Genomic DNA, 27940 nt, shown 5'->3' with positions numbered 1-27940 from the left:
TCTCACATTAAAGTCCGCGCTAAAGTTCAAGCTTCTGTAAAAGATCACTAATCTTGGCGGTTTTGCGTTCATTTAAACTTGGCATCCTTTTTATTGTTGTTTTTGCAACTATTGTATTACAGTATACAATAGTTATTCATGTTTCTACAAGGACACTACTTTTAACATGAAGACTGTACATCCCTGATAGTGCTGCCAAGTGGCACAAAACCAAGAAAGAGAGTGGACACAGTGCGTCGCTGCGGGTGTGGACATCAAACCGTGCCGCTCTGTGCAACAACGACCAAGTTACACGCAGTGTCGGTAGGTCAAAGGAAACGTCTAGTTCGTGAGCACTCTGTTTGTCGGCATTTCTCATTTTCCATTATTATTCATGTGCGTGGGCGCACACTGGAACATTGTTGCGCACTTACGAACACACCGCTGCAGTCTACACAGTGAAAGAGGTGCATGTTGTACCATTAAAGAATGGTTTTACCTGGCATGGCCAAGAATTCCTAGAAATGCGCTACATGCAATATTTTCTAGCAGTTTCAGTTGAGTCGTAGCACTTCAAGTGATAATATGTCAAATAAAAAGTATATGTTGCTAACACTTAACAGAAAGATTAGGGTAATCGAGGCAAATATAAAGACAAACTCTTTGTGCTTGAAATAATATTGCGTTTGAAATGCAGTAAAACACAGATTTGTGATACTTCAAGAAACAAGCCTAAGATATGGAATGAATGGATGAAAGGGAACAGGCAAATAAAAAGAAAGGCGAAGAAGACGGAAAATGAAAAAATTAAAGAGATAGGTCTGAACCCACATTCCAGAATGAGACTCTGAAAGTCTCTAAAGAGCTTGCAATGCGAAGTTTAAGGAGCCACAGGATGTCTGGACAGTTTCACAAAGTTAGGTACAGCATCTTGTGGAATGAAGTGCATGGTAAAGCTAAGGAAGTGCAGAAAAGAGTACCAATAGAATGGAAGACAATACCGTACAACGTAATTGCGAATTATGACCCCAAAGACGTGTTCATTGTTGTTGAAGCAGGACTGTTTTATCGAGTACTGCCTTCAGAATCTGTAGCAATTCGAGGTGAAAAGTGCACCAGAGGAAAAATAACCAGTGAAAGACTCCCTGTACTGCTGTGTGGAAACATGTTAGGTGAAATGGAGAAGCCACTGGTGATTGCAAAGGCAGTAAAAACATAGACATCAGTAAGCTTCCAGTCACATGGTGAAGCAATAAATAGGCATGGATTGTGAGTGATCTTATGGAAGGTTGGCTGGACCTCTTTCAGTGCTAAAATGAAAAAAAGGAAATTGCCAAGTTCTCCATTTCCTGGACAATGCAACCTGCCACCCAAAAGTCGAAGTATCAGATGTGAAATTGGCCAAGTTATCAACAAGACACTGCGCAAGCTGGTGGTGGTTCCGTAATGGTGTGGGGTGTTTTTACATGGACGAACTGGGTCCTGGGGTAAAACTGGACTGATAATTGACTGGAAATGGTTATGCTTGGCTACTTGTTACCAAACAGCGATGGAATTTTTATGGATGACAATGCGCCTTGTCACCTGGCCATAATTGTTTGCGATTGGTTTGAAAAACAATCTGGATAATTCGACCAAATGATTTGGCCATTCAGACCACCTCACATGAACCCCATAAAACATTTATGAGAAATTATCAAAAGGTCAGTTTGTGCACAAAATCCTGCATCGACAACACTTTCGCAATAATGGAAAGTTATAGAGCCAGCATGGCTCAGTATTTCTGCAGGGGCTTCCAACAACTTGTTGAGTCCATGCACGTCGAATTGTTGCACTATGACAGGCTGAAGAAGACCCTACACAATAGTAGGAGGTATCCCATGACTTTTGTCACCTCAGGGTACAATAAATAAACATCTACTGTGTAGGAGTGAAGGTATGCAAATACGTGCATAATTACAAATTTATGCCAGTAATTTTGTGCATGATACCTGACAAATTTTGTGTAGACTGGTGAGTTTTGTGTAATCCAGAAACTTGACCAATATGGAAAATTATATTAGTCCCCATGTGATTCCATACCGAGCAAGTTTTAGTGTACCATTTGCCCAGGGCTATCATGAGCAGTAAAGAAGTATAGAGACAAATCACAGCTGAATGCCAAAAAATAACCATCTAAATAGAAACAATGGAAATATCAAAAACATGAGTTGGGTTGTTACAGTTAGACTGTTAATGCTGCCAGATGAAGGCTTCTTACAAACAGTGAGCTGCCTGCCATTCACGACATAACTAACTTTATGGATGTGGTTGAGTCACACAGCTTCACTTAGAATACCACTTGTAGTAGCCTCTTGGTTGGGGCACATGCAAGCTAACAGCATCTATGCTAGCCCTTGAATTATCACCTTTTGGCCAGGACATAAAAGGAGTAGCAAGTTGACTTTTTCTGCTTTGACTTTGCTGTTATGTTAATGACGAGAATGAGATTCAAAATGCAGTGATAGAAGACATGAGCGATGTGTGCTTTACATGAGAGGATGATTTTGGTTTTGTAGTTCACTTAAAAATTGCCCACAACGGAGCACATGTTTCAGTATCGAGCTTGCATGGAGACAAAAATTCCAAAATTTGTGTGACACGTTGTAATTTATACAGACTCCGTGATAACTCTTGGGTAGGAGTGAACAGTAGGAGGGAGTAGGAGGCATTACTGAAAAAAATACTGAGTTATGATTTCTTGAAGAATACCAAGACAAATACACTGTACAAGATGATGATGATAATGCACTCGTTCACTACTCTAAATCAGCGATGAACAGTTCTTGCTAGTAGTAATCATTAATAGTGGGCAGTAAATGTGCTTTGTGTCCTTCTTCAGTACCTGCCTTTATTCAGTGTCTCTTGATGTGTTATATTACATTGGTGTTACTTATATTTGTTATAATAACTGTTGTCATCATCATTTTTATCAATTAGTTCTTAATTTTATTTTCAGTCTCCTCACTAGTGCGGAAGTTGAAGCAGCAGGCTCGAGAACAAATGGAAGAGCGAAGACCTTCTTTAGTAGCTGCACTGAATCAGATGGGCGATTTTTATATGGAACTGAAATGGGATTTCCAGAGTTGGGGTATGTACCAAGTGCCTTTCTACTTGTTACCAAATTTTAAGCACTAACAACTCAAGAACGAAATGAGATATCTTACTGCTATTAGTTTCAAACAATATGTCAATATCTTATCTACATTTGATTCACTGCAGTGTATGAGCTAAAATGAACCATACGCAAAGTTTACATAATGGGTTTCTACCTCTTCAAACTCCCTAAAATTTCATGTAATGTTTTACTTAATTTGATGCAGTGCAGTAAAAATAATAGATAACAAAAAGAAATTCAGTTCTTTGTTAAGTGGAGCTATCAGACCACAAGTTTTCATAAAATCAGATTATAAGTATTTCATATCAACTGGAATGCCGCCTCTCAGGACAGGTACCAGCATTTGGCCAGGAGTGCATCCATAACAAAAGCTGCCCTGAGCACAGAATGCAGAGCAGAGAGCACGTCTGCAGCAGCGCAAGGGTTAATGGACCAAAGGTGTAATAATCACATAGGGAGAGATCATGACTATAGGGTGGGTGCACGAGTGTCTCCCTCTTGAGTTGGCATAACTTATGCATTACAACATTTGTGATGTAGGGATGTGCATTATCATGAAGCTGCAGCACCCCACACAGAACTTGGATCACCATTCAACAACGGTGGTTTTCGACAGACATGTTGCCACCACATACTCATTCTTCAGTCTTCAGTGGATGTCTACTGGTGTTTGTCCTTCAGCAGCCAAGAAAAGAATAACAGCTCATTGGGTCTTGTTTTGGGCACAATTGGTAATAATGTTGCCTTACTTTAGGTTTTCACATTTGCTGCTCACAGTTTGGAAGGACATGAATGCTATGCTAATCTCTTATATACCCATATTGGAGTCGCACAACAGACCAGGGGTTTGGGGTGATGTGAGGCAGGGAAAGTTTTCTCTAGATGGCCCATAAACAGGTTGGCATAGAAGCATGCCATGCAGGTGCCCATGGGCATGCCACAGATTTGTTTGTATATCTTCGCTTCAAAGGAAATGTAGTTGTGCCTTAGGATAAAGTTAGTAATGTGTATGAGAAATGGGGTAATGGGTTTGTAGTCTGAAGGATGTTGGGAAAGGTAATGTTCAGAACTGGCAAGACTATGAACATGAGGGATGTTTGTGTATAGGAAAGTGGCATCAGTGGTGACGAGTAGGGATCTAGGAGCTGAAGAGGTGGTGGTGGTGGTGGAAAGTTGATGAAGGAAGTGTTTGGTGTCTTTGACTAGATTTCAGCAATTGGTTGGGAGTGTTTCTCAATGAGGTCCGAAATTCATTCAGTCTGGGCAGAATAACCTGCTACCCCATCCCTTATACACATTACTAACTTTATCCTAACACACAACTACTTCTCCTTTGAAAGGAAACTATACAAACAAATTTGCAACATGGCCATGGACAAGCACATGACGCTCTCCTATGCCAATCTTCTAATGGACCATCTAGAGGAAATCTTCCCAGCCCAGCCCCCCCCCCCCCCCCCCGCCTCCCCAATCTGGTTTAGGTTCATCAGTGATATCTTCATGGTATGTACTCAGGGCCAAGATATCCCATTCTCATTTCTTCACAAACTCAATGTCTTCTTTCCCATATACTTCATCCAGTCCTCAACACCAGCTTGCCACCCACCTGGATGTCGACCTCCTCCCCTCTGATCTGATGGCTCCATCCACACCTCTGTCCACATTAAACCCATTAACCACCAACAGAACCTGCACTTGGACAGCTGCCATCCCTTCTGCAGCAAAAAATTCCCTCCATACAGCCTGGCCACCCGGGAGCAGCATATCTGCATTGACAAGAACCCCTTGCCCAGTAATCTGGTCTCACAGAGGCCTTCACAGACACACACTACTCACAAGACCTACTCCACAAACAGCTTTCCTGTGCCATATCCCCATACACCCCCTATCCTTCCACCAGCTACAAAGAAGTGCCCCCTTTGTCATCAAATACCTCATCTTTTGTCAGGGATCATTTCCTGTGGAAGACCCAGATGCAAGACCACATGTCCTACCCCCACCAGAAGCTGGGCCACCTGTGAAAACAGTCACATCATATACCAGCTCTGTTACAATCATTGCCTAGCTTTTTATATGGGTATGGCTACCAACCAGCTGTCGACCAGGATGAATGGCCACCATCAAACTGTGGCCAAGAGCATAGAGACTACCCTGTGGCACTAGTTGCAGCTGAGCATAACATGCTTGATTTCAGTGGCTACTTCACAGTCCAGGCCACCGGCTCCTCCCCTCCCCTCCACCAACAGCTTTTCTGAACTGTGCATATAGGAGTTATTCTTACTAGACACGTTATCTGCTCTCAAAATTATCTTGACCTCAGCTTACATTCCCCACACCCTACACCCAACAGTTTCTGCCCTTCTGTCCTATCACCTCAACCCTATTTCACGTCCCCTCACCCTCATTATGCCACCCACTGCCAGTGCACTCACCTGTTGTTCCCATTCCCACCTCCTCTCCTTTCCTGCTCTGTCCCCCACTCTCATCCACCTCCCTCCCTCCCTCCTTCCTTCCCACCTCCTTCCCCCCCCCCCACCTCCGTCCCTCCCACCTCCGTCCCTCCCACCTCCGTCCCTCCCACCTCCGTCCCTCCCACCCCCGTCCCTCCCACCCCCGTCCCTCCCACCTCCGTCCCTCCCACCTCCGTCCCTCCCACCTCCCTCCCTCCCTCCCTCCCTCCCTCCCTGCATGAAGGCAGGAATGTTACATAGTACTCTGAACAATACTAGTCCAAGCAAAGTCATCAATGAGTGCATTAATAAACTGCCTAAGAAAGTTTGAGAGGGTCCAGGTATAGCTCTGAGCTGCCAGAAGTCTTTAATATTCTGTCCAGAAATTAGCACAAATTTCCAGAGTTCCAGTGTGCTGAAGGTCTCATCAAGGCCTTCACAGACACACACTATCCATCAGACCTACTTGCAAACAGATTTCCCGTGGCATATACCCACACACCCCCTATTCTCCTGCCACTTTGAAGAACCAGCAACAAAGTAGTGCCCACTTTGTCACCCAACACCACCCTAGACTGGAACAACTGAATCACATCCCTTGTCAGGACTTTGATTATCTATCATCATGCCCTGAAATGAAGGTCCTCCTACCCAAGATCCTTCCCATCCTTCCTAAACTGGTGTTCCATTGTGAAACCAACCGTAACAGCATCCTAGTCCATCGCTGTGGCACTTCCAGTCCCAGCCCCTTGTCAGCGATATCATATGCCTGTGGGAGATCCAGGTACAAGCTCTGCCCAGACGACCAACCCAGCACTTCCTATTCGAGGACTGTCACAGGCTTATCCTACTCCATCAGAGGCCGGGCCACCTGTAAAAGAAGCCATGTCATATACCACCTCTGCTGCAATCATTACAGAGCTTTCTATATTGGTATGACTACCAGCCAACTGTCTACCAGGATGAATGTCAGTGCCTAACTGTGGCCAGAAAAGCAAAGTGGACCATCCTGTGGCATAACATGCAGCTGAACATAACATGGTTGATTTTCACGGCGGCTCCACTCCACCAACAGCACCTTTTCTGAACTGCACAAATGGGAGTTATACTTACAACACATTCTCCAATCCCAAAATTATCTCAGCCTCAACCTCTGGTAACCTACTGTCCCCACACCTTTCACCCAAGTGTTTCTACCCCCTTTGTTCTACAACCTCCTCCCAGTTCACATCCCCTCATCCTCATAGCACCCACTCTATACCAGCGCATTCACTATTGCTTCCCCCTCTCTGCTCCTCTCCTTTTCTGCTCACTGCCCACCCATGTTTCATAGCCTCCTGACGCTGCCTATCGCAGCCTTGTCCTGCTGCCTTCTACTATAGTCCCTGCATGTGTCTCCAGACCGCACTCTTCTCCCCCCCCCCCCCCCCCCCCCTCCTGTCTGCTGTCCATCCGCTGTCCCTGCCACACTCCCAATTGCTGCCTTCGTCCAATGCAACAGTTGCAGTCCTTTTCTTTTCTGAATTAGTCTTTGACTGAAAGCGTAGTGGTTATCAGTTTTTTCATGATGCTTGTATGCAGCTCAACTTGTCATCTTTATGGTTATGGTGAGTAGCAGTCTATCCTTTTTGTAATTGTTGATATTCCTATCTTGACTCTCCATTGTTGTTTAATTACTAATTTTAATGGGGACTGATGACAGTTAAGCAACTGTAATAGAACATTCAGCATTAGAAACTTGATTATGCCCTAATTGACTTTACTATGTTACATGCATCAGTGATTGGAGTTCATACCCCTTCTAGCCATTCTGATGTGGGTTTCCCCTGTTTAATGTTCAGGAAGCCAATGGTTCAAATCTCCATCCTGCCATCAAGATACAGGTTTTCTATGATTTCTCAGAATTGCTTCAGGCAAATACAAGGATTGTTCCTTCCTAGGACATGACTTATTTCCTTTCCCATCTGATAAACACAATCTGAGCTCGTGCTGCATCTCTAATGATCTCATTGTCAAGTGTATGTTAAACACTAATCTTCCTTCCTTACTTCCCACAGTTTGTACAAATCATTTCAGCTAAATTCTGGAATGATGTATTTATTTCTACAAGGCTGTGGCTGATTTCTTTTTTAGGTACTTGTCCAAGTTAGTGCTCCATCTCAAATGACACTAGTATTGATGAGATATTCTGTTCTAAACTTTCCTCCTTCTGGCAAGCAGTATTTTAATCAGAATTATAATGTAAGCAGAGTAGTTAAAAGTTACATGGGTCATTTCATGCTAACAATGAGAAGTCCCCAGTGGTGCAACTGACTCTTTGCAACCACCTATGTGGTGGTGTGGGTTAAGAACTCATAACAGGATTCAAACCTGCCACCTTCAGTTTTTCAGGCTGTTACGCTACCCATTATGGTACAATGGTAGGCAATAACCTGGTGTTAATTTGATGCTCTAGCATAACAGGCAAAATTGTTTTTCATCATTTATACATAAATAAGGGCCCACCAGGGTGAATGGCTTCAGGGTGGGATACCTGGGTTCATAACATACACAACCATATAGGTGGTTGCAAAAAGTTTATTGCCCCACTGGGGACCTCTCCTTGTAAGTGGTCTAGGGGTTCCCATATGACCATAATGGATTTTGATGAGATTTTGTACGAACAATTGCACATGTTCCCAATGAACATTGGTAAAGTTTCACGATCATTAATTCAATACTTCTGGAGATATAGTAATTTGTTTGATCTCATAGTGCAGCTATCAACAGTGCACCTGTGAGTTTTCAGTAACTTCGAGACATAATATCTCCAGTAATATTGTCTTGAAAGAAACAAAACTAGGTCATCTTGCACAAATTTTTGCGTTCTCTTAAGCAAAATAATAAAAAAAGAATTCCTGAGCGATTTGCAAAGTCAGCCCAAAAACCATTAAAAAAAGTTAACTTCAGCTTTTTATATCTCCAAAAATAATTACAGGATACACGTGAAACCTTACATGTAATAACTTACCAATACAAGGTCTTAGAATATAAAGTATCATCCTCCTATTGCTTTCCAGTAGAGTACAAATTGAGGACAAAGTTGATGACCTTTAAAAAAATACAAAAAATGATTATTTTTGACCCACTGCAAACTCTTTTAAACAATTTTCATTTGAAAGACCATGTTTTAAAGCACCTAGAAAACTATATTTGGTTTTGCAGTGTGAGTACATAAGGCCTAAAAAATGATGACAAGGTGGAGACGCATTGAAAATGGTTCCATTTCCACTGGTATTCAAACTAAATCTGACATCTTTTACTATGTTCTACAGTTGTTTAGTACTCTCTAGAAAGTGAGATAAAGTGTGAATAAGTCGAAAAACTTCAAAAAAGGGATGTCTTTCATCACAACTCATCATGACACATTTCAGTCTGTTTTTCTGCTATAACTACACAATCAAACTGGTCGTAAACTTCACAGTCTAATAGTGCATTACCAAGACACAGGAGCTCTTGGTAGTAAAACTGTTCCTTAATAGCTGCAGTAGATATCATATAAACAGCCTGCAGCTTTTACACCACTGTCGTATTGTGTAAGTTTTCGTGAAGTTCATAGTAGTCTTCCTGACATTTTTTGAATGGATTCATGTTATAGAGAATGATTACTGTGTCCTTTTATTGTGTAATGCTATCAGTGTGCTAGTTTAATTCTGGCTGAAGGTCTGACATACTCTGTGTTAGCATTGTTTGTGATTAAGTGGAACATTAGTGTACACATGATAAGTTGTGTAAATGTGTTGGTATGGTCCATAGTTTAGACAAGAAGAGAACAGAAGCTTTCGAAATGTGGTGCTACAGAAGAATGCTGAAGATTAGATGGGTAGATCACATAACTAATGAGGAGGTGGGTAGATCACATAACTAATGAGGAGGTATTGAATAGAACTGGAGAGAAGAGAAATTTGTGACACAACTTGAGTAGAAGAAGGGATGTAAGTTGCAGTAGGTGCTGGGAGATGAAGGAGCTTGCACAAGATAGAGTAGCATGGAGAACTGCATCAAACCAGTTTCTGGACTGAAGACAACAACAACAACAACAACAACAACAACAACGGTCCATGGTGGCTTAACCACTACTGGTTCCTTTTAAAGTGAGAAACCCATCATTCCCATCACCATAAGGGCTGTACCTACTAGCTGTGCAACAGCAGCCATGGGTAAGTTTCTTTACCACAGGTTCTAAAACCTGATAAGGGGTTCTTTACATAGGATCCTAAGCTGATGCTACATTTTTAGAATTGTCAAAGGCCAAAGCTAGAAAAGGTTTCTTTTAGGATCCCAAGGTTATGTTTACTTCAAGCTTCTTGAATTTTTTACAGGTTTCATTACTTTGCTGTAAAAGGTCGTGAGGCAAAACTATACTGCCAGCCAGACAATGTCACCAATGGGATTGCTTGGGGGGGGGGGGGGGGGGGGGGGGGGGGGGGGGAAAGAATGATTGTGTGGCATTGTTGGCCAGGAGGTCCCTTTCGGGGAAGTTCAGCCGCCAGGTTGCAAGTCTTATTTCTGGTGATGCCACATTGCACAACTTGTGTGTCGTAGATGATGAGGACAATACAACACGCAGTACACAAGCAGAGAAAATCTCCAGTCCAGTGGAAATCGAACCCGTGCCCCGTGCATGATACGCAAACATGTTGCCACTCAGCTACACAGGCAGACACTTGGGAAGAAATTTTCATGAGACAGAACCCAAAAATACAATTTTCAAGTGTGATTACCTCAAATATATTAGAGCCACAAGAAAGAGAAAACTATTCTGTATATTGGATTCCTTACTTCATTTCGGTTTTTATAAAAAAAAAATTGTATAACTGAATACTGTAGAGATGTCTAAAAAATTTAAAAAGACTGCTTACTTGCAGTTTTTCTGACTCTAGCTCATTTCCTAGTCATCAGGACTTTTGATATTATCTTCCACAGAGAGAACTAAACAATTGTGAAACATCATAAAAGAGGTCAGATTTAATTTGGGTACCAGCGAGCAGAATATGGGCCCCATCTTCAGTGCACCTCCACCTTCTTGTTCTTTTTTAGGGACTTATATCCTCACAGTGCAGAGCCAAATAAAGTTTATGTGGTTTACAACATGATCTTTCCAATGAAAATGATTTAAAAGAGTGTGCAGAAAACTCCAAAAATAGCTATTTTTGGCATTTTAGAAAAATTGTCAAATATGCCCTCAATTTGTAAGTTATTGGACAGCAGTAAGAGAATGAAATTTTATATTCTAAGATCTTCTATTGGTAAGTTATTACATGCGGAGGTTCAGGTGTATCCCGCAATTACTTCTGGAGATATAAAAAGCTACACTTCACTTTTTGTGAGCATCTATTTATTCTGCCAACTTTGTTTCAAGTTATCCATATGGAAATCACTAAGGAAATCTTTTTGTATTATTTTGCTTAAGACTACGTGAAAACTTGTACATTATGGCCAAGTTTTGTTTCTTTCAAGAAATTGTTGCTTGAGATATTGTGTCTCAAAGTTACCGAAAACTTACAGGTACACTGCTGATAGCTGCAATATGGGGGTCAAACAAATGACTTTATCTCCAAAAGCCACATGAGCTTTCAGCAAAATCCGTAGTGGTCGTGTGAACTTTTTCCGAAATTAGATCACTTGGTGTGGAGTGGCTCACATGCCAGTTTTGGTGTTTCCTCACATTTCATTTCTACATAGACAAAATATAAAAACTTCTGGAAAATTGCATAAAAGGTATAACATATAGCAAATGCCCTTGGTTAAAGACTATGTCACGAAAGTGTGTCACTTGTGTCGTGGATATTTGGTAGATGATAATGAATTGTGGTCTCTTGTTCAAGAAAAATGTTTACTCTACCAGTGTGGAAATAAATTGGGACTTATCCATAAAGGTAATGGTCCTGTATTGTTCTGCGGCTCAGTGTTAATGTTGAGATGCTCACAGCAGCCACTCATTCTTGAGACAAATAGCTAATGTCTGACTTATGGCTGGTTACTTTGCATAATTATAATCTTCAATAAGCTCCTCTGTACATGGTAATTAATACGAGTAACATAGATGTCCGTAAGGTCATAACAATGTCAAGGTTCTGTTCATTCATGTATGTAATTTCAAATATCAATAATTAGCATTTGTTGTAGCACTAGCCCTTCTTTCAATGAGTCATCTGCATCAGAACTCATGGTTAAATGTTGTATCTGGTAAATTACACCTCAGCATCATTTCATTGTATTATCTATTGTTACTGTTTTATCTTAGTTGCTCAGCAAGAACCATGCCCGTCCTTTCAAATGGAGTGAAATGCTCCTGCTTATGTGTAGCAGTTTTCTTAGCACTACTGCAATAACAACATAACCAGTTTTTGTGTTAGTTGCTTTGGTTTTCCCAGTTTTTTACAGTTTATGTGAATTTTTTCAAACTTAGGGAAATGTCTTTGGTGTGTTGTTGCCAAGACAACACTAGTTGTATGGTACTCCATTAACTTTAGTTTTATTATTGTGTTGCATGTTTGAGTTAGAGGGCTTCGGGAAATTATAAAAAAGGCTTCATTCTTAATGAGTGCAGATCAAAAACAGGATGAGGCTATACCTAGGAACGATTGTTCTTATAGTCGTAAATTGTTGTAGCCATGAGGGAAAGAACCAGAGCTCAAAGTACTAATAGAAAGCACTAAAGCTCAAATCATTGCAGGTACTGAAAGCTGGCTAAAGCCAGAGATAAGTTCAGCTGAAATTTTCACAAAGGACCTAATGGTGTTCAGAAAATATAGATTATATATGGATGATGGTGGTATATTTGTTGCTACCAGAAGTAGTTAATCTTGTAGGGAAATTGAAGAAGATATTTCCTGTGAGTTAGTTTCGGTGGAGGTTATACTTGATAACTGGAATAAATCAATACCTGGTTCCTTTTACTGACTCTCCAACATAGATGGTACAGTTGCTGAAAGGCTCAACAAAAACTTGAGTCTCACTTCAAATATGTACTCTGCTCATGCAATCATGGTGGTGACTTCAGTCTCCCCTCGACATATTGGCAAAAATACATGATTAAAGTTGGTGGTAGGCATAAAACATCATTTGAAATAGTGCTAAATGCTTTCTGTGAAATTAAGTTTGAGCAGTTATTTCAGGAGCCCACACAAAGTATAGATGTTTGACTTAATAGCAACAAATAATGCTGATCAAATAGGGAGCATCATGATGGATACAGGATTAAGTGACCACAAGGGTGTTGAAGTGAGACTGAATAATGTAACATTCAACCACAGATAAACGCAAAATATATCTGTTTAAAAAGAAAATAACAATTGGTGTCTTCCTAAGAGACAGTCCCATCTCCTTCCTAACTATGTGAGCATAGACCAGATGTGCCTCAAATTCAAAGAAATAGTATTGATGGCAGTTGAGAGATTTGTACCAAATAAATCAATAAGAGACAGAACTTACCCCCATGGTACACAAAACAGATCAGAACACTATTGCAGAAGCAAAAAAAAAAAAAAAAAAAAAAAAAAAAATGCCAGATTTAAAATAATGCAAAATGTACAGGATTTGCGATGTTCTTCTAAAGCTCAGAACTTGTTGTGGACTTCAGTGTAAGATGCCTTTAATAGCTTCCACAACGAAACTCAGTCCCAAAATCTGGCAGAAAGTCCAAGGCGATTCTGGTCATATGTAAAGCACACCAGTGGCAAGACACAGTCACTACCTTCACTGTGCAACAGCAGTTGTAATGTTACCAGTGACAGTGCTACTAATGCAGAATTACTAAATGCAGTTGTCCAAAATTCCTTCACCAAAGAAGATGAAGTAAATATTCCAGAATTCAAGTGAAGAACAGCTACAAACATGAGAAACTTAGAAGTCAATTTCCTCGATGTAGGAAAGCAGCTTAAATCCCTCTGTAAAGTGAAATCTAGTCCACACTGTGTACCTATTTGGCTCCTATCAGAGTATGCTGATGTAGTAGCTCCATGCTTAATGATTATATGCAACCACTCTTTTGATGAAAGTTTTTTACCTAAAGACTGGAAAGTTGCGCTGATCAAACCAGTACTCGAGAAAGGAAATAGGAATAATCCACTGATTTACAGACCCCTATCATTGATGTCAGTGTGCAGTAGGATTTTGGAACATATACTGTGTTTGAACATTATGAATTACCACAAAGAAAATGATCTATTCGTACACAGCACTGGTTGAGAAAACATCATTGTAGTGAAATGGAATTAGCCCTTTATTCCCACCAATAAGTAATCAGTGCCATCAACAGGGGATCTCAAATTGATTCCCTATTTCTAGATGGTTTTTGACACAATTCCTCACAAACGACTTCTAATGAAGCTGCATGTCTGTGGAGTATCATCATAGTTGCGGTACCGGATTCATAATTTCCTGTCTAAAAGGTCACAGTGCATAGTAATTATCAGAAGATCATCGATTAAAACACAAGTGATATCTGATATTCCCCCAATGAAGATAAATCCCTCTTAATCATTATAAATGGTTTAGGAGAGTGTGAGCAGCCCTCTTAGATTGTTTGCAGATGATGCTGTCATTTATCATCTAACAGAGCCACTGGAATATCCAAACCAATTGCAAAATGATTTAGACAAGATATCTGGCAGCTGACTCTAAATAATGAAAAGTACAGGTCTTCGACATGACTCCTAAAAGGACTACATTAAATTTAGGTTACACAATAAATCACACAAATCTAAAGGCTGTCAATTCAACTAAATATCTAGGGATTACAATTACGAACACATTAATTTGAGACGAACCAAAGACTGCATTTTATTGACATAATACTTAGAAGATGTAACAGATTTACTAAAGAAACTGCCTACACTACTTTTGTCCATCCTCACCTGCAGTATTGCCACATGATGTGGGATCCTTATCAAGTAGCACTGATGATAGACATCGATGAAGTTCATAGAATTGCAACACATTTTGTATTATTGCAAAATAGAGGAGAGTGTGCCATAAATTGAAGCAACAGTCATTAAAACAAAGGCATTTTACATTGCAGAAAAATCGTTTTACAAAATTTCAGTTACCAACTTTCTCCTTTGAATACAAGAATATATTGTTGGCGCACTGGAAAATGACTGTCGTAATAAAATAAGAGAAATCAGAGCTTGTCTAGAAAGATTTAAATGTTCATTTTTCCTGCACAATTGTTCATGAGTGTATAGTAGAGAAGTAATCTGAATATAATTTGATGAACTATCTTCCAGGCACTTAAGTGTGAATTGCAGAGTAGTGATGTAGAGGTACATGTAGCTTAATGAAAGTTTTTGGATTCATTATTGGAAGTTCATAGTTGACTATGGTTGTGCTATGTCATCTCTCAATCATTTAAGACTGTAAACTGGCAGTATTCATGCCCAGGTATGAGGCAGAAAGAGCTATTGCAAGCACTAAACCTTTAGACAAGCGATCATGTTCAGTTAAGAAAATGATTACCGTAACATGTTTATTTTGAGCAGTAGAAAATACTGTCAGCTTGAGACAACGAATACAAAAGCTATTGCTACACTCACACTGTGAGTCATATGGCCATTATAGGAAAATATTACAGGTGGGTCACATTTTTTTTCCTTACTATGCTACAGGAAAAGGTAAATTATACATAGAGGCTGTAGTATGACAAGGTTTTGCAGGTCTTTTGTAGTAATGTTTACACATTACAGTTACACATTGCCCCAGTATTTCTTTTTTATAAGTTGTGAAATTGATTTAAGCACTTGCAATGATATTCTTACTAACATGCATAATAAATTAATGACAAAAGCAATGAAAGGATTTGTAGTAGTAGCATCATCATTGGTAATGAAAAATCACACATAGATATATTTAGTGAAAACAAGGAAAAAGTTTCAGGAAGAATCATAACTAAAAATCATATCCCCGTCCCCTCCCCTCCCTGCCCCTATCCTCTCCCTCTGTGCCAGTAACCAATTTCTTTATTTGATGCACCTTTACAAAAATTCAGTGTTTAGATTGTATTATGAATGGCACTTTTCGGTAAATGTAATCTCCTCACTAATATGTTTCATAGATTGAAACTTAGACATCTTTTTGGTGAAGTAAATCTTTTCCTATAATAAGTGACTGTTTTATGATTTTTACAGTGCCATTGGTGTCTAGAATTCTTCCATCTGATATATGCCGTATTCATAAACGTGGTTCCTCAATACGCTTGGATACAACTCTTGTGGATTTTAATGATATGCGGTGGGAGAGAGGTGATATTAGCTTTATCTTCAATGGAGACAGGAAACCTGGACAATCACTGACAGTTTTAGATAACAAGCAATGCCTATATCAGCGAGTGAGGTATGAGGTATGGTAAAAGATGATATTAAAACTTCTCCTATCTAATTTTTTTAAAAATCATTTTAAATAATTAATTATTTTGTATTCATTTTGTGCTATTGTCACCAGTTGCTGTCCCTCTGAATTAATTTCATGAGTGTGAATATTGAATTTAATTATATTATAAGGGGGCAGTAAAATGAAAATGAGACAGATGGAAAAAAAAAAAGTAAACTTCATTATTTCAGAAATAATAACCATAACTATTAATACATTTATCCCACTATGAGACAAGATGATCAGTGCCTTCATGGAAGAAGTTTGCATTTGCCTTCGGAACAATGATTGTATCCAGTCATGCTCCTCTTCGTATGAAGCAAATCAGCAGCTACGGATGTCTTTCTTCAGGGCTCCAAAAACACAAATCACATGGGGAGGGATTGGTACTGTATGGAGGATGTGCAAGAGCTTTCCAGTGAAACTTCTGCAGCATTGTTGAAACAACCTTGGTAACATATGGTCCTGCCAACAAATGTAAGTATATAGAAGTATACATAACTGAGTGAAAGATATAGTCTGCTTATAGGAAAATTAAAGAGATGTTCGGAGAAAAGAAAAGTAGCTGTATGAATATGAAGAGCTCAGATGGAAAACCAGAACTAAGTAAAGAAGAGAAAGCTGAAACATTGAAGGAGTATATAGAAGGGCCCACCCACATGTTGCCAAGATTTTTTCAACTATGCTGCAGAAGTTTTGCTGGGAAGCTCTAACACATCCTCCATAGAGTCTCGTTTTGTTTTGCAGTTGGATGAATGTATTAAAAGTTGTGGAGATAAATTTGGAAGTAATACACAGTTTACTTAAAGGCTCTGTTTTCACTGACTGAGGTACACAAACATAAAAAGGAAGTAAACTACTTATTATTTCAAAAGTAATCACCATAACTGTTAAGTTATCCCTCTGTCAGACAAAGTGGTCAGGGCCTTCAAGTAAAAATATTTGCAATTGCTTATGGAACCATGACTGTACCCAAGTGTGCACCTCTTTGTCCGAAGCAAGTCAATGATCACAAATGTCTTTCTTGAGGGCTCCAAAAATATGGAAATCACATGTGGAGAGATCAGGACTGTATACTGGATGGTATGGGCTTCTGAGCGAAACTTCTGCAGCATAGTTAAAATAATCTTGGCAACATGTGGGCTGGGAAGGCCATACAGATCCTCCATACAATCCCAGTCTCTCCCCATGTGGTTTTCATGTTTTTGGTGCCCTGAAAAGAAGACATTCATGAGCATCAGTTTGCTGTGGATGAAGAGGTGCACACCTGGGTGCAATCTGGTCCCAAGCTTTTTTACATGAAGACATTGACTGTCTTGCCTCACAGTGGGATAAATATATTAACATTTATAGTGATATTACTTTTGAAATAATAAGCATTTTTCTTACTCTTTTCCATTTGTCTCATTTTCATTTGTCTGTCCCTTACATTAGAGATTTTACATAAAATGCTATTGACTAATGGTAAGTGTTATAATTAAGGGAAAAAAGAAAACAACTTAGGTGGTAGGAGAATTTACCGCTGCCATCCATGCAGCATCATTGGTGTTATTAGGAATAGTGTTATACCATTGGGATATTAAATAGTTAGCACTGAGACACCAAGTTGATAATTAAAGCCAGTTATGTAGTTCAGTTGTATCTGATCTTGGCCAATCAAATAAAATGAAGTTGCCTTCAAGTAATACTGAACATGACTCTACAATGTGCAAGCCCATGTCAACAATGTGCAAGCCCATGTCATACTACTTTCACTAAATCATATTTGAAATGGATGGCTTTTTCTTGTCATTTATCAAGAAGTGTTTCAATTACTTAGAGATGTGTACCATTTTACACAACAGACAATCAGTTAAGCGCGTGGCAAAATTTAAGTTTTTTTTTTCTTTTTTTCCAGTGTAGGGACTTTTTCCACTGGCAATAATAATTCTGTTATTTGTTCTTAAGCTACAATATCATCATTGTCACCACCACCACCACCGCTGATTCAACATTAGCGCTGCAATTATGTTGCACTAGATTTTCATTCATGTGTAGCTTCATATCTACTAAGTGATAGTAGGGGGAGTGGTATACTTTAATGAACTATAGTATTTACTATAACATCGAGTGTGTATAAATTCAGTACACTAATGAATGAATTATGAATATGTGCCCAGCAGTGTTTAGTACTGTTCCACACCCTAATGATGGGTGCTGTGAGTCATTTTATGTAACTAATGAGGCACTAAGAGCTATAGGGGACCATTATTATCAGTGACTGCTCACCTGCTACCCACCACCCACAGAGATCAATTGGAGGTGGGTCCAAGGCAAATACATGTTTCTTTATAGTATCCCAGCTGTGCAAAATATGACTGAGGTCAGGTGGTGTGAGAGTCTACACAAAAACCCTCATATCTGTTGAGTGTTCCTGAAACCAATCTGGCACAGTTTAGGAACAGTGGGTTACACCATTATCTTGATAGAGTTAAAGGTTGCAAGTAGGGAGTTGCAGATGAGCAAATACTTGCACATGATAGTGTTGTATGTTTCCATTTCTTTCACTGTTGAATGACTATGACAGATGTCTCAGGGTACACATTTCATCCTATGTAAGCAGCCCCCATGCAAGAATAAGTCCACCACCTGTCTTAATGGTGCAGTGTTGGCATGTATTGTCTCATGTGGTCTTTGTCAGACTGGTTTGCTGCCATTAGTGTGTACCAACATGCACCATGACTCATCAGTCCAGGTGCCTAATGGTGGTGGTGTTCATGCAACTGTGCTAATCTGTTTGTCCAGTGATGTACTGTTAGCAGAGGTACATGTGTGGGGCATGGTCTTCGGTATTCCTTAGCTGGAGATGGCTCTGGATAGAAGGACTACTCACTGTTTATGTTTATCATTGACTTTGTGAATGTTTTGTTGTGCTGTTGCCTGTCAATCTATTGTCACAAACTTAATAGTTAATTATGACCCCAGCCATCAATACATTGTTGCCTGCAGGAGTTGACTGTGATGGCAGCGGTTTTTCGTGTCAATGTACTCGTGGTACACCCTTGACAGGATGGCATGTAAAAGCCCAGTCCTTGCCTGACCTTGGAGACAAAAGTGTCCAATGTGCCAGGGAGACAAATTGTCCTATGTGCGAGGCTGACTGTGGTCAAATGCACTGACATTGTGCATTTTGCCAACCTACACTTGTTGGTCATGCCTACAGCCAGAAAAAAGGCTTGATGAAATCCCTGTCTTGCTTACGCCGAATAAGAGGTTTATCAGGATCTCAGTCATGTAATACACTGAATCATTTTATTTGTTTTGCTAGAATGAGCACACAGTCTTCAACACTGCAGTTATCCCCAATCCAGCTGCTCATGAGTGTAGAATGGAATACAGAACAGTCATTAACAGAATTTACCAATGTTTAATGTTTACCTCTGTTCTATAGTGTAGTAATGTACTAATCTTTTTCAGGAAACAGAAGTTGAAATAGAGGATGAAGTTGATATTTTGATGAGTAGTGACATTATGGCTGCTCAGATGTCAACAAAATCTATCACTTTTTCACGTGCACAAACGGGTTGGATATTTCGAGAAGACAGGAAGGTAATCTGTGTACTTAGTAGTTGTTGTTACTGACTGATGGTTTTACTTTTGTATCTTCATTCTTGCTGTTATTGTTCTTATTGTTGTATGTGGGCTGGTATTGTGTCTGTGTTTTAAAGTGAAAACTTCGCACCTTTCTTCACCAGTTTGTTTCTTATGTCTCAGAAGATCTTATCAGTTGTTTCACCTTATTTATTGAGAAGTTCAGTCAACGTATAAAAATTCCTCATTTTAAATAGAATGGTAATAAGAAACTGTTATTGTTTTATGCTGAGAGTTATTTTAAATTTGTAAGAAATGTGCAGTTTTCTCCAAACACATTATCATCAAATGCTGGTTATGGCTCTTAATTCAGATGATTCTACTTAAATCCCAAACAGTGTGTGAAATGAGAATGAGGTCCAACAAATGGAAGAGAGAAGCAAAATTTAATTGTTTATAACAATTTAGGTACTGAAATGCAAAGTAAGAGTACTTGGTATAAAAACATTCACAAAAACATACATTACAGTGCTATACCATCAATGACTGGAGTGGAAACAGGTGTCTGTCTATAAATATAGCGAAGGGCTTCTCAAGGCTGAAAGTGAGGCTGGCTGAAACAATAAAAGAAGGTTGTTACTATAATAGAAAGAAAATACCAATATGCTGCAACCAGTTGGTATTGCCATCCCATCTCTAATTATGAAATCATAGTCATTAATCTTCATTCCTTCAGATCAGACAGTTGACAAAAAAGAATGTAAACTAGAAAACTCCATCAAACAGAATAAAAGGTTTAGTTGATGTCATTCACACCAGACAGTGACTACATGAGTGGATAAGGACAAAACAGTGAACCAGGCGACACATTTGTGGAAGCTGAAAGCAAACAACTGTTTTAGTCATATCTGTGTTACTAACAGGCTGTACCTTTTCCAGTTTGACTGTGTTTCAAGTACTCAGAATAGCTTCTGTGTGTAATTCTGACATTTTACTTCTCCCTTTTTAACCAATTTATGCTTTGCAAAGTTAATGGCATTCCTGTTGTATAGGCTATTACTTGCATATGTGGTTCAACACCTCTGTTTCTTATGCACCAAATTGCTTATGTAAAGATTCAAGGTTAGATCTCCCTTTGGACTTAAAATATTTCCTCAGTATTTTGACAACTGTTAATCTATAAAGTATGTGAAAAATACAAACCCAACTCTTGGGATCCCACACTAAAGTTCATGCCTGGTAACTCACTGGTGATTTTTACAGCATATTGTTAGCATTTGTACAGTACCCAGTAAAGAGTTTTGGTAGTAAGACAACTTTAGAGTAGTGACTGCTTTACATGTGTATATTACTTGCATGTAATTTTTTCTTTAAAGATGTACAGGCTGAGGATAAATTACAAGAAATGATCCCTTAGAGGATAAGGAACAAAAAAGGTCATATGGACAGATGGCCGGAAATACATTTAAAGAGAGAGACACCAACTTACAGGTGGAGATAAAAATCATTGACTCTATAGGCTTCAGTGATTGGAAGCACATATATGCACCTAGTAAGGGGGAATGTTTTCTCTCTACTAGTGTTTTAGATCCACCCTCAAGAGGGCAGTAATGTTGTTCAGACGGTGGCGGGCACTCGTGTATCGGTGCCACGGGGCATCTGCTTCATTGCTGTTGCCTGGTGGATGTCTGTCATGTAGTGCAGTGCTTGGAGACAATGACCTGATACACCATCCAGAAACAGGCCACAATGGTCTGTACATATGGACAGGCAAATGCAATAGGCTGACAGCAGCACGACTGTACCAGGAGATGTATCCTCACCATCAGCAACCGCACCATAAATGGTTTGGAACGGTGTTCCATCATTTGTGTTGGACACAGTCATTTATAGAGATGAGTAATTATGAATGGCAGGTGCCCGGTACATACGAAAGGTAGGCTGAAAAGTATGAACACATGCTTGTAGAACACAAGCAAGACAATTTAGGAAGATCAGGCAAAAAGTCCATTTAAGTACAATTCTTAAGCTTCAAAATCGTATTCATTTTTCAAAAAAGTTGCTGTTAAGAATAACACATTACTCGCAGTGTGTAACAAGTTTTTTCATTCTGTCACTGAAATATTCTTGTGACTTTTCTTGAATCCAGGACTTGACAGTTGTCTTCACCTCCTCATCTGAGGTGTAATGATTACCCTTGAGGTCTCTTTTGAGTAGAGGAAAAAAATAAAAATCACAAGGTGCAAGCTGGTAGGAGAAATGAGGGTGTGGAATCGGTTCAAACATTAGGTTTTGCAGAGCCTCTTTAGCTGCACAAGTTGTGTAAGTGAGCGTTGTCATGTTGCAGAAATGCAAAATTATTGGTGCCAGGCTGTCTCCAAGATGACAAACTCAAGATCGGAGATGTTACAGAGTCTCTCTGTACTGAGAATAATTTACCGTTATGTCTTGTACCATATAATCAGTCACATAAACTAGGTGAGCATCCCAAAACAAAGTCAACAGAATTTTTTTCATCAACCATTATGACTTTTTCACAAAATTTTATCACTAAAGGATTTGCAGTAGACCTGTCAACAGCCTTGTCACCATAAACAGGCTTTAAACAATAATGAATCTCACTGGGAATCCCTTCTTTAGCAGGTAAAAACTTGATAACAGCATGTTATTTAACTTTTATTGTTATAGCACTAAATACACTGGATGAATGCAATGCATTCACACTTTTACTTTTCAGTGTACTCTGATACATAGACCTTGGAGGAATAGGTGTTGAACACTGTAGAATATGACCCCAGTATCAGCACCTGGCAGGTGGTCCACCAACATGGGGTGAGCCAGACGACTGTGTGGAACATTCCCCACAACTGCTGCCACTATCCGTATCACTTACATTGCACTTATTACCATCAGACTTGCCTCCGAAGTGATGGTATTGTCGCAGGGTCATCACACAGACCATCATGATGCTGGAATTTCTGTCATCATTCCTGCCCCAGGGAAGTATGATAGGACCAGTATTATTCTCTATATACATAAATGATCTGCCAGACAAGGGGAGCAGCAATCTGCAGCTGTGTCATTCTTGAGGACCTCTAGGAAGATAAAAGATGCCTTAAACAGAATTTCTAGTAGGTGTTGTGAATGGTAGCTAGATGTAGATGTAGAGAAATGTAGGTTAATGCAGATAAGTAGGAAAAACAATCCCGTAATGTTTGAATACAGCATTAGTAGTGTGCTGCATGACAGTCACATCGCTTAAATATCTGGTCATAATGTTGTGAAGCAATATGAAATGAGATGAGCATGTATGTATTGTAAAAGGGAAGGTGAATGGCCATATTTGGTTTATTTGGAGAATTTTAGGAAACTGTGGTATATATGTAGAGTAGTCCACATATAGAACACTAGTGCAACCCATTCTTGCATTCTGCTAGAGTCTTTGGGATCCCCACAGGCTCAGATTAAAGGAAGACATCAAAGCAATTCAAGGTGCACTGCTAGATTTGTTACCAGTAGGTTCAATCAATGTACAAGTATTAAGAAAATGGTTTGTGAACTTGTACGGGAGTCCCTGGAGGGAAGGCGACATTCTTTTCGAGTAAAACTATTGAAAAAATTTAGTGAACTGTCACTCGAAGCTGACTGCAGAACACTTCTATTGCCACCAATGTACATTTTGCATAAGGACCGCGAAGACAAGATGAGTGAAATTGGGGTTTACACGGAGGCATAGAAAGTCATTTTTCCCCTCACACTATTTGTGAATTAAATAGGAAAGGAAATGACTAGTAGTGCTACTAGGTACCCTCTGCCACTCACCATATGGTGGCATTCAGAATATGTTTGTAGATGTAGGTTCACAGATGAGGCTACTTTTACAAGGGGTGGTATTGTCAATCTTCACACCACCAACCTGTGAACTTTAGAGAATCCTCATTGTATTTTGGCAGTGAACCATCAACACTGATTCTGCCTCATAATGTGGGCAGCGATTATTGACCACTGCCTCATGGGATCGTCATCCTTCTACAGTGCCCCACAGGCAAGGCATATTTGCACTTCCTGCTGGTGATCCTGCCTCACTTGCTGGAAGACGTGCCTTTGGTGGTACAAAAGATAATGTTTCTACTACATAAGATGAACATCAACAAAAGCAAAATGAGGATAATCGAATATAGTCGAATTAAGTCAGGTGATGCTGAGGGAATTAGATTAGGAAATGATAAAATTAAAGTAGTGAATGAGTTTTGCTATTTGGGGCATAAAATAACTGACGATGGTTGAAGTAGAGAAGATATAAAATGTAGACTGGCAATGGCGAGGAAAGCGTTTCTGAAGAAGAGAAATTTGTTAACATTGAGTATAGATTTAAGTGTCAGGAAGTCGTTTCTGAAAATATTTGTATGGAGTGTAGCCATGTATGGAAGTGAAACGTGGATGATAAATAGTTTGGACAAGAAGAGAATAGAAGCTTTCAAAATGTGGTGCTACAGAAGAATGCTGAAGATTAGATGGGTAGATCACATAACTAATGAGGAGGTATTGAATAGAATTGAGGAGAAGAGGAGTTTGTGGCACAACTTGACAAGAAGAAGGGACTGGTTTGTAGGACATGTTCTGAGGCATCAAGGGATCACAAATTTAGCATTGGAGGGTAAAAATCTTAGAGGGAGACCAAGAGATGAATACACCAAGCAGATTCAGAAGGATGTAGGCTGCAGTAAGTACTGGGAGATGAAGAAGCTTGCACAGGCTAGAGTAGCATGGAGAGGTGCATCTAACCAGTCTCAGGACTGAAGACCACAACAACAGCAACATGATGGTGTTCCAGTTAACTTCCCAATTTCCATGTACATGTAAGTCGACAATATCTACACTGCCAGATGAATCAAATGAGGTGGTCCAGCTCTGTTACCTGCAAAATCACCAGACTTCAAACCTGTAGATGGCCAGCTGAAAGAAGTTGTGTATGCAGAGCCTATCCCTGACATGCAGACACTTGAACAGTGCATTCATAATGCCTGTGATTCCAATTCGTTCCAGGATGGTACATTTGAATGTGTTCATTAGTCACAGCTCCATTGAGTTAGCACATGCTTAAAGACGCTGGGGGGGGGGGGGGACGAGGGGGGGGCACTTCAGACATCTTGTCTATGTCTACATCTAAATCTATGTACATATTCCACAAGCTACTGTATGGTGTGTGGTGGCTATCCTGATTCACTTGCAAATAGAGCGAAGGAAAAACAATTGTGTGTAAGACTCCGTACAAACCCTAATTCTCTCATTGTATCTTCACGGTCCTTTCGTGCAATGTATAGTGGCAGCAGTAGGATCATTCTACAGTTGACCTCAAATGCCAGTTCTCTAAATTTCCTCAGTAGTGCCTCGTGAAAAGAATATCATCGTCCCTCGAGAAATTCCCATTTGAATGCATGATGCGTCTCCATAATACTTGCATGCTGATCGAATGAACTTGTAACAGATCTAGCAACACACCTCTGAATTTCTTTGAGGTCTTCCTTCAATCTGACCTGGTGGGGATCCCAAATGCTCAAGCAGTACTAAAAATGGGTTGCATCAGAATTCTATATGCCGTCTTCTGTCAAGATGAGCTACATTTTCCCAAAATTCTCCTGATAAAATAAAGTTGACCATTCACCTTACACTCTCATTCCATTTTATATCACTCTGCAGCGTTAAACCTAGATATTTTATGGATGTGACTGTGTCGAGCAGCACACTGCTAATTCTGTATTTGAATGTTACAGGATTGTTTTTCCTACTCATCTGCTTTACCTTACACTGTTCTACATTAAGAGCAAGCTGCCATTCCTCACACCAACTAAAAATTTCGTTCAGAGAATTAGTAGACAGTATACTGCTTGATATTTTATTTTTGTATATGAGTTTATTTTGGCTTTATTGCGTTCATCAGTATATCTGCAAACAATCACATTTATTTATAATTTACATACTATATAATTTACAAAGGTTTTTTCTTTACGTTGGATGTTGTACTCACATCCTGACTTCGTTAACGGACATATGCCAACTGTGTGTGAGTAAACTATCACTGCTGTCTGAAGTTGTTGGATATAATATTTTTTCAGTAATGTTTTAAAGTTTTCCAATATTTACTGTTGCACATATATTAAAATACATTTTCTATTGTTTTGACACTTAGAAATTTGAGTTCGATGGCTAGTTGTTTACTCAAAAATATGTTGTTGTGTGTCATGTATCTAGTGAACTGTATTGATGTGTTTAGGTTATCTGTTAACAGTATATAAAATTTCAATAAATTTTTTCAAAAACTGTGTGTGCGTGAAATCAGTTGGCGTATATGTGTATTTCAAATGCCTCCAAATTATTCATGATTGGAGATTGTGGGATTTTGTGCAGGATTTGTTGTGCATTTTCAGTGTTGTCGGCTTCATATTTTTGATTTTTGTGATGTGTAAAGAAGGTGCATTGGATGTTGTTTGTTTATGTCGTGTGTTCTTTGAATCTCCTTATTTGTCCTCTCTGTAATTAACTGCAATAACTGCACAGAATTTTATATAGGATACATAGAAAGAAATTTCATAGTCAGATTCAGAGAATACGCAAGAGAAACAAATAATAACCAATCTGCCTTTTTACACACCACACAAATCAAAAATACAAAGTTGACAACATTGAAAATGCATAACTAATCCTGCCCAAAATCCCAGAAGGTCCAATCATGGATATTTTGGAGAAATTTGAAATATACATACACACCTAAGATTATCCCTACAATATACTAAATGTAAAAACTGATTTCAGGCACACACAGTTTTTAAAAAATTCTATTGATATTTTATGTAGGGATAACAGATAACCAAATATCTGTTACCCCTACATAAAATATCAATAGAATTTTTTAAAAAAACACCAGAGACTACAAACACATAAATAACAGTTCCATTGATACACAACCCACAACAACATAAATACCTTTGAGTGAACAACTAGCTGTCAAACTTGAATTTCAATGACTCTCAGAATAATAAAAAATGTATGATAATTTGCTGTTGCATGCATATTATAAAACAACTTTAAAATGCTACTGAAAAAAATTCTACATCCAACTACTACAGACAGCAGTAATACACTCCTGGAAATGGAAAAAAGAACACATTGACACCGGTGTGTCAGACCCACCATACTTGCTCCGGACACTGCGAGAGGGCTGTACAAGCAATGATCACACACACGGCACAGCAGACACACCAGGAACCGCAGTGTTGGCCGTCGAATGGCGCTAGCTGCGCAGCATTTGTGCACCGCCGCCATCAGTGTCAGCCAGTTTGCCGTGGCATACGGAGCTCCATCGCAGTCTTTAACACTGGTAGCATGCCGCGACAGCGTGGACGTGAACCGTATGTGCAGTTGACGGACTTTGAGCGAGGGCGTATAGTGGGCATGCGGGAGGCCGGGTGGACGTACCGTCGAATTGCTCAACACGTGGGGCGTGAGGTCTCCACAGTACATCGATGTTGTCGCCAGTGGTCGGCGGAAGGTGCACGTGCCCGTCGACCTGGGACCGGACCGCAGCGACGCACGAATGCACGCCAAAACCGTTGGATCCTACGCAGTGCCGTAGGAGACCGCACCGCCACTTCCCAGCAAATTAGGGACACTGTTGCTCCTGGGGTATCGGCGAGGACCATTCGCAACCATCTCCATGAAGCTGGGCTACGGTCCCGCACACCGTTAGGCCGTCTTCCGCTCACGTCCCAACATCGTGCAGCCCGCCTCCAGTGGTGTCGCGACAGGCGTGAATGGAGGGACGAATGGAGACGTGTCGTCTTCAGCGATGAGAGTCGCTTCTGCCTTGGTGCCAATGATGGTCGTATGCGTGTTTGGCGCCGTGCAGGTGAGCGCCACAATCAGGACTGCATACGACCGAGGCACACAGGGCCAACACCCGGCATCATGGTGTGGGGAGCGATCTCCTACACTGGCCGTACACCACTGGTGATCGTCGAGGGGACACTGAATAGTGCACGGTACATCCAAACCGTCATCGAACCCATCGTTCTACCATTCCTAGACCGGCAAGGGAACTTGCTGTTCCAACAGGACAATGCACGTCCGCATGTATCCCGTGCCACCCAACGTGCTCTATAAGGTGTAAGTCAACTACCCTGGCCAGCAAGATCTCCGGATCTGTCCCCCATTGAGCATGTTTGGGACTGGATGAAGCGTCGTCTCACGCGGTCTGCACGTCCAGCACGAACGCTGGTCCAACTGAGGCGCCAGGTGGAAATGGCATGGCAAGCCGTTCCACAGGACTACATCCAGCATCTCTACGATCGTCTCCATGGGAGAATAGCAGCCTGCA

General features: G+C 40.1%; 1 protein-coding gene across 1 annotated transcript in view; it reads left to right on the top strand.

Moving 5' to 3' along the window:
• The window catches only part of LOC124721420 (ankyrin repeat domain-containing protein 13C), a 109886-nt gene that overhangs the window by 61952 nt on the left and 19994 nt on the right, over positions 1-27940 (top strand). The window contains exons 4-6 of the mRNA XM_047246392.1: positions 2978-3109; positions 15756-15967; positions 19453-19584. Of these exons, the coding sequence (XP_047102348.1) occupies positions 2978-3109; positions 15756-15967; positions 19453-19584 (476 nt within the window). The remainder of the gene's footprint in view (positions 1-2977; positions 3110-15755; positions 15968-19452; positions 19585-27940) is intronic.

This window comes from Schistocerca piceifrons, chromosome X (assembly GCF_021461385.2).
Source record: "Schistocerca piceifrons isolate TAMUIC-IGC-003096 chromosome X, iqSchPice1.1, whole genome shotgun sequence".
Lineage (NCBI taxonomy): Eukaryota > Metazoa > Arthropoda > Insecta > Orthoptera > Acrididae > Schistocerca > Schistocerca piceifrons.
This window is presented reverse-complemented; position numbering and strand designations above follow the sequence as displayed.